We start from the raw sequence: 7,877 nt of genomic DNA on the forward strand, positions 1-7,877 counted from the left end.
GTGTGTGTGTGTGTGTGTGTGTGTGTGTGTGTGGTTAAATATACATGACCTAAAATTTACCATATTGGTCAATTCATGTAAATTGCACCATACAACCCTTGGTCTTTGTGACCAGCTGTTCTCACTGAGCTCAATGTTGAAGCCTCCTGGTCATTGGTTTACAGTCACCACTGTTCATCTCCGGAACCTTTTCACCTCCCCCAACTGCAACTCCGTCCCCAGGAAACACTCCTCATGTTCTATCCTTTCTGCCCCTGGCACCTTCATTCTACTTTCTGTCCCCATGATTTGACTGCCTTGGGGACCTCGTACAAGTGGAATCAGGCAGTGTTTGTCCCCTTGTGCCTGGCACATCATATGTTGCACATGTTTGTTTGTTTTTATTTTTGAGATGGAGTTTCGCTCTGTTGCCCAGGCTGGAGTGCAGTGGTGCAATCTCTGCTCATTGCAACCTCCACCTCCAGGGATCAAGTGATTCTCCTGCCTCAGCCACTCCAGTAGCTGGGATTACAGGTGCCTACCACCAGGCCCAGCTAATTTTTGTATTTTTAGTAGAGACAGGGTCTCGCCATGGTGGTCAGGCTGGTCTCAAACTCCTGACCTCAGGTGATCAACCCGCCTCGGCTCCCAAAGTGCTGGGATTACAGGTGTGAGCCACTGCACCTGGCCAGTGCAGGTGTTTTAAAATGCATAATTCTCCTTTGCTGTCCCTTCTACTTCAGATTTTTGTTTCCCACATTGATACAGGCCCTTTGTGTGCGTCCGTCTGGGGGATGCAGTGTTTGTGTAACATGGTCCTCTGGAGCTCACAAATGCTTTTGTCAGATATTTCATAAATGGTCATAGTATTCCTTTATCAAAAAGCCAGAACCAGCTGGGCAAAGTGGCCCACGCCTGTAATCCCAGCACTTTGGGTGGCCAAAGCAGGTGGATCACCTGAGGTCACGAGTTTGAGATCAGTCCGGCCAACATGGTGAAACTCTGTCTCTACCATAAAATAGAAAAACTAGCCAGGCATGTTGATGGGTACCTGTAATTGCAGCTACTCAGGAGTCTGAGGTGGGAGAATCACTGAAACCCAGGAGGTGGAGGTTGCAGTGAGCCGAGATTGTGCCACTGCATTTAGCCTGGGTGAAGAGCAAGGCCCTATCTAAAAAGTGAAAAGCTGGAACCCAGTAGAGTCACTGGCCAAATGTATCAACTACTGTTGTGTAGCATACAACCCATGATCTTACTGGTTTAAAATAATAGGAATTCGCTGGTGATGAGGGTTCTGTAGGGTCCCGGGGCTCCTTCACATCTGCACACAGCTAAGAGGCTGCTGGGCTGGAGGGTATAAGGTGGTCTCCCGGAATCTGGCAGTGCCCTGCAGGTAGCCTCTCCTACAGCTGCCTTCCCTGCAGGTCTGGGGCTCTGGCCGGTGAGGCCTGCAGACGTGTACCCTACCCTCCCTCCACACTGTTGGTCACGCAAGCGCCGCCGCCCCCCCCCCCACCCAGTCCAGATTCAGGCAGGTGGAGACAAAGCCCAGTTGCCTAAGGGCCTGTGGACTTTATTGGGTGGAGTGGTGGTGGGTCAACATCTGCCACCCAAGAGCCTCAGTGGGCAAGAGTGGGAACAGGTCATCAACCTTCCACAAGCCAGTGGACGGGGCCTTTTCTTGTATTGGAACTTTTTCCAGATCTGTTGAAGCGCATGCGTCTTGGAATCCCTTTAAACAGAAGTGGGAATTGTTCACCAGGAGGACCGGGCTCTCTCCTGTCACCTCCCGTGACTTGGGTACAGCTCCCTGGGAGTGTCAGGCCACGCTCACTTCAGTCCCCACTTCCACTCTGACCGCTGGGACGAGGCCCCTGCCCGCCTGCCCTCCGGAGTCCTGCAGGACCGGCTGGAGGGGTGGACTGTGCGAGTTGCTGTGCCGGCCTGCGTTGTCAGGAAGGCCGTTGTCAGAAGCGGCCAGGCTTGGAGGGAGGCCACGGGGAGGGCGGGCAGTAAGGACAGCAGCTCTTAGGGGCCTGGCCAGCCCCAGAACAGCGGGTAGTTTCTCCAGAGGGCGGGGGCCTGGCGGGAGCCGGGAGCCGAGAGCCGTGAGGGTGCAGGGTCAAGGAACCTGCTAAGTCCACGGTCCGTCCGTCAGCGTTTATTCCCATTCATCCAGTCCTGCCCCATGCTGCCCTTAGCCTCTTCCTTCCCAGTTCAGCCGCATCCATTCCCATTTATCCCCACAGCGCAGAGCGTGGGAGCCATGCGGGCTGTGGCTGACGGACTTGCGCCAGGGCCAGTCAGCACTGGAGGCGGGGCTTCCCGCCGTAACTCTTTCCTTCCTGGAGCGGCTTTGCTCTGGAGGCACTGGCGAGGTCTTTGCTGCAGCTGATCCCCGGTTGGCCCTCTGTCCCCTGCACTTCGTGTCACCCTGTGGGGTGGGATGAGCAGCCTCGGAAGGACAGCATGGAGGAATGCACTGGGCTGGGGCTGGGCGAGATGTGGTGGGGCCAGCCCTCTCGGTACCTGTGATTTCCTGGGGATGGGGCCTTCAGAGCTGCCCAGGCTCCCAGGCCAGGGAACTTTGGAGCAAAGTGGGGGACCAGTGGGCATTGGAGCTGCAACACGTGGGGTGGGGGTAAAGACCCTAAAAACGTCAGGGAGTGCAGTCTCGATTACAGGCTGAGAGGTGGCAAAGACCCCACCATCTGCTCACACTCAGTGTCTCCCCAACACCATGACTGCCGCTGACTGCTCCCAGGCCCCTCCACACAGCCCTGCTTAGGTTCCCCATTGTCTGCCCTCTGCTTCTCTATGCTAGAACCCAGGGAACCCACGGTGACCTCATGATTCTCCAGACGCTGCCTCAGCCCTGTCTCTGACCAGCTGAGGCAGCAACAGCAACTGCTCAGGTGCAAGGTGACTGCCATGGTGTGACCCTGGCATCTCCCGAGGTGGGGGTGGCCCGTGGCTTGCTTGCAGGCTAGGACGGGGGCTTGGTCTGCCGGAGCCCAGAAAGGAGTTTCTGTCCCCTAGGCCAGGATGTGGTGCTGTCCTCTGAAAACGGCTCTGTGTGCCAGGCCCACATCCCTGAGATAGGTGCCCAGCATCCTGGTGAAGCGCAGTTTCCAAAAAGGTCCTGCCAAGTCCCCAGGCATCTGAGCAGAAATGGGGCTCAGTGTCCCCCCTTTTCAGCCTCAGGTATATCATGGGTGTCTGCCTTACTGTCCTCATCTGTAACTGGGTCCATAAGAACGGCCTGCTGCAAAACATAGGGGCGGGGCTGGGGACTGGAAACGAAGGTGGAAACCCTTTGTCTGTGCTCAGCACGTGGGAAGGCCCATGGCTCAGCTCTTAGTCATTAGTCACTCTGATGGCCCCTTGTGAGGGCTGTTTATTGTGTACATTTTCCAGATGAAGAAAGTGGGGTCGGAGCAGGGTGATGTACCCAAGGCTGCCAGGAAAGGAACTGGCGGAGCAGAAGGACAAGCCAGGGTCCCTATTTCCATTAGGCCCCACACCAGCCTTGGCCCCAGTGAGCAGTGAGGCAGCCCCATCACCTTCCCAGCTCTGTATCTAGAGCCCTGGCCCAAGGGCTTCCTCCACTGACGGGATTTTGCTTCCTTCCTCAGGACAGAACCACTGGACTCCAGGTTCCTTGCCTGGGAGTAGGAGAAATCCACCTGCTGGGGGCTGAGTGCAGCTTGAAGGACAGGCCCTGGGTCCCGGGATGCCCCTGCCCGAGTCCAACGAGCAGGAGGGTGAGAGCGTGAAGGCTGGCCAGGAGCCATCTCCCAAGCCAGGCACAGACGTCGTCCCTGCAACAGCAGCCCCGAGGAAGCCCAGAAAGTTCTCCAAACTGGTCCTGCTCACAGCCTCCAAAGACAGCGCCAAGGTGGAGGGGGCCAAGCGCAAGGGCGTGCACTGTGTCATGTCCCTGGGGGTGCCCGGCCCCGCCACTCTTGCCAAGGCCCTCCTCCAGACCCACCCTGAGGCCCAGAGGGCCATCGAGGCACCCCCACAGGAGCCTGAGCAGAAACGCAGCAGGCAGGACCCAGGTGAGGCTCCACAACGCCCCCTCCAGGACAGCTCAGCACCTCCCAGAGTGGCCCGCATAGTTGTGCTGGCTTCGTCAGGCCCTTCTCCCTGTCTCCTTGTTCCCTGGCTTTGACCATGCATGGGGAGCAGTAGCATGGGGTTTAGGACACAGGCCTGGGCATACTCTGACCTCCAACCCTGCCTCTGAGCAGCCTTGTCTCTCTGCGTCTGTTCCCCACTCTAGAATGAGCTGCCCACTGGCTTCTTCACAAGGGAGCATCTGAGGCTGCTGTGGGGCCCACAGGCGGCTGCTGTCAGCTTCAAGGTCTTGGCTCACAGCTACTCGATGAGCATCTCCAAGGCCAAGGGTTTGATGGGTCACCTTTGCACATGTTCTAGAAAGCTCCTTTTGTCTCACTCACTGTTCGTTCAGTCACTTAGTAACATCCACTGAACAGCAGCTCTGTGCAGGCTGGGCTCTGGAGACTTGAGGCACACAGGTTGAGACCCCCAGCAGACCAAGGCTGTAACCTCAGCCTGGCTCCCCAGGACTGCCGCTACCCTACCTGCCTCCTCTGCCCAAGCAGTCACCCCCTGCAAGCCATATCTCCAGGGAGATATAGCTCGGGGCTCACCGAGATATAAATCGGTCCTGTGGGGGAGTAGGGCTGGGGGTGTAGCCTTAGCTGCTTTGGGCTGGCTGGAGGTGATGGGGCAGGATCATTCCCTCTGCTTTACTGTGGGAGTGATGGGATGGATGGACTGAGTGTCTTTACCCCCCACTCCCACTCCCTGGGGCCCTTGGCTCTGCCTCTGCTATGTACTAGACCTTTCTCTCAGCTAAACTTGGGGGATACAGCCAGGTGGGGCATGGTAGCAGAGACAGGGTGAGAACAGGGCTGCCCCTTTCCCTGTACCCAGCTCTCCCTTGGGTGGCCCAGGTCCTGTCCTGCTGTCCCCACAGGACAGGCCTCCTACTGGCCCCACAGCAGGTCCTCAGGACCAGAGGTCTGCCTCTGGGCTCTACTAGAGCAGGGAGCAGTAGGGTCAGGAACCTGGGTAGCAGAAGAAATGGGCTGGGTACACCTTTTGAGTTGGAAGTTCCAGAGAGCTGGGGCAGGGGGCTATGCATTGAGTGGGAAGATGAGCTGGGGTTTCTTCACTACTGGGAGTGGGCTCTGCCATGCCCCGAGAGGAAAAACAGCCATAGCAGTTGGCCTTGGATTGTGACCTCTGAACAGGTGGCCCCTGGGGTCAGCGAGGCACTCAGCCTAGCAGCCCATTATAAGAAAAAGGGGCCCTTAGGGTTCCTTCAGTTTGCTAGCAGTGCAGGGACACTGCCTCACTGATGGAAATTGAGGGGTGAGTGGCCTGAGGTCAAAGAGGGTCACAGCCCCAAAGTTTCCCTGGGACTGAGACCCCAGAACGCCTGAGAGAGTAGTGTCTGCAGACACAAGCCTGGAGCTCTCAGGGAACCTAATGGACCCCTTGGCCTCCATCCCCCTGCTGGAGTCTCAGGCCTGGTGCAAGCAGTGCTCAGGGACTCAGAGGGACCCTGTCCTCCCAGAGCTGGTGAGAGTGCCTGGCTCTCACTGTGAAGCCCCTACCACCAAGTCCTGCTCTGAGAGCCTCTGCATGTCCCCCTGGCTTCTCCTGCCAGACTGGCACAGAGGATGCAGTCCTCTTGGCCTGTGGGAGGCAGGGCTCAGAGGAGTGAAGTCACCACCTTGAGGCCACCAGGAGGTCCCTGCAGAGGGCAGAGGGGGTTGGAGTCTGGCTCAGGGTCTGTTCCCCTGATTTCTGTGAAATAAGGCCATCTCACAGTCCTCCTCGCCCCTTTGAGACCGCTGCTCACTGCTGGGATCCATCCAGGCCAGGGGCCATGGTGCTTTTGTGAGAACTGGAGCACAGCCACCTTCTCCAGATGAAAGTCAGAGTAAGGCTTCTGCAGACAGGCACCCTCGGGCATCTACCACCTCCTCCCTGCCAACCCCTCCATCCCGCCATCCCTACCCCAAGTCCGGCAGAGGCGATAGCTGCGGCTTCTAAGTGCTCAGCCCAAACTTGGCCTCAAGTTTTCTGGAAATGATTTTAGCAGCCAGGCCACAGGCTCTTCTCTGTTCACAGGGCTTCTGGAACCCAGCTGGTGAATTTTTGCTTTCAGAATTTGTAATTTCTTTTTCTTTTGTGGCCCTGGGCTGGTGGCCTTGGAAGCAGTCCCTCAGTGGCAATCACTTCTCAGTTAGGCAGAGGCTTCTGGCCCTGGAATATCTGCTGGCTGGGGTGACAGCAAGGCCCAGTAGACTCCTCTAACAGCGAAGCTCAGCTCTCCCTTCTCCTTTGACACCAGTCTGATCCACCTGCTTCTCTTGCAGGCGCAGGCGGAAAAGAAGACAGTGGATTAGCAGCGGGGCCTCCTGAGGCTGCCGGAGAGAACTCAACTGTCCTCTGCCCCGTGGTGCCAGGCACATCCTCGTAACCTTGACAACAGGTGCATCCTCCCAGGTCAGCAACTGGGCCACAGGCTCTTCTCTGTACACAGGGCTTCTGGGGCCCAGCTGGTGAATTTTTGCTTTCAACATTGTGTAATGTCTTTCTTTTTTTTTTTTAGATCAAGTATAAATTACTTTTGTAAGCAGAAAAATAATTTCAAACAAGAATAAAAGAAGCTGTTTGCTAGACCCCATCATGGGCATGTTGTAAACATTCCAGGGTTCTGGGTCCTTTGAGGCTCAGCTCAGATGCCACCACCTCTGGATATCCCTACCCCAGTCTTTACCGGGCCTTCCCAAAGTGCGCCTTAGTTACTGACCCAAGCCTCGGTTCCTCCATGAAGCCTCTCAGACTGATAGTTCTCATGCACTAAGGGAGCTCAGCCTTGCTAAGAATGGTAGTTCTAAGATTCTGCTGAGGGAGAGGTGGGCCTGCAACTCATGGGTGGGCTCAGGGAGGAATCTGACAAAAGTGAATGTGGCCTGCCTGTCATGTTCTTTCCAGAGGAGGTGGGGATGAGGGAACCGGAGTCCCTGCCCTAGACCCCTGGATTCCACCCCTCCTGGAGGGGAGATGAAGAAAGCACAGCTACCCTACATGAGCTGACAAGTCAGCGAGCCTCCAAGAGGCTTCCTATACAGTCCTCATCCTTTGAAAACTGCCTCTGAGCTCAAGGAAACGTTATGGTTTTGTTTGTTTTGAGATGGAATTTTACTTTTGTAACCCAGGCTGGAGTGCAGTGGTACAATCTGGACTCTGCAGCCACCCAACCACCACCTCCTGGGTTGAAGCGATTCTCCTGCCTCAGCCTCCCAAATATCTGGGATTACAGGCACACGCCACCACACCCCACTAATTTTTGGTGTTTCTTTTTTTTTTTTTTTTTTTTTTAAGACGGAGTTTTACTCTTGTCGCCCAGGCTGGAGTGCAGTGGTATGATCTTGGCTCACTGCAACCTCTACCTCCAGGGTTCAAGTGATTCTCCTGCCTCAGCCTCCTGAGTAGCTGGGATTATAGGTGCCGGCCACCACGCCTGGCTAATTTTTGTATTTTTAGTGGAGACGGGTTTTTGCCATGTTGACCAGGCTGGTCTAGAACTCCTGACCTCAAGTGATCTGCCCACCTCGGCCTCCCAAAGTGCTGGGATTACAGGCATGAGCCACCGCGCCCGGGCCACACATGTTTTTTCATAATGTATTACGAATGTCTTCCCTCACAGCATCGTTTCTGCTGCTTGATGCCCACTGCAGGGATGAGTGAAAGCACCAGCTCCAATGGCCAGACACATCCCCGTTGCTTCCAGGTTGTAAGCAATCCTGAAATAGCCCTGTATGTTCCTAGGACATAGTTCTGGCAGTGAGATT

At 56.0% G+C, this 7,877-nt stretch overlaps 1 protein-coding gene across 2 annotated transcripts in view; it reads left to right on the forward strand.

Annotated features, from left to right (window-relative positions):
• Positions 1 to 6,707, forward strand: part of FLYWCH2 (FLYWCH family member 2) — a 32,680-nt gene extending 25,973 nt beyond the window's left edge. The window contains exons 3-5 of one of the 2 annotated variants that reach the window (XM_037732245.1): positions 3,615 to 4,040; positions 6,396 to 6,525; positions 6,632 to 6,707. In XM_037732245.1, coding sequence (XP_037588173.1) covers positions 3,713 to 4,040; positions 6,396 to 6,499 — 432 coding nt within the window. In that variant the 5' untranslated portion in view covers positions 3,615 to 3,712 and the 3' untranslated portion in view covers positions 6,500 to 6,525; positions 6,632 to 6,707. Of the gene's footprint in view, positions 1 to 3,614; positions 4,041 to 6,395 lie in introns of both variants that reach the window. The other variant, XM_017511110.1, reaches the window with a different exon arrangement.
• The last annotated feature ends 1,170 nt before the right edge of the window (positions 6,708 to 7,877 follow it).

Source organism: Cebus imitator, unplaced genomic scaffold (genome assembly GCF_001604975.1).
Source record: "Cebus imitator isolate Cc_AM_T3 unplaced genomic scaffold, Cebus_imitator-1.0 Scaffold444, whole genome shotgun sequence".
Lineage (NCBI taxonomy): Eukaryota > Metazoa > Chordata > Mammalia > Primates > Cebidae > Cebus > Cebus imitator.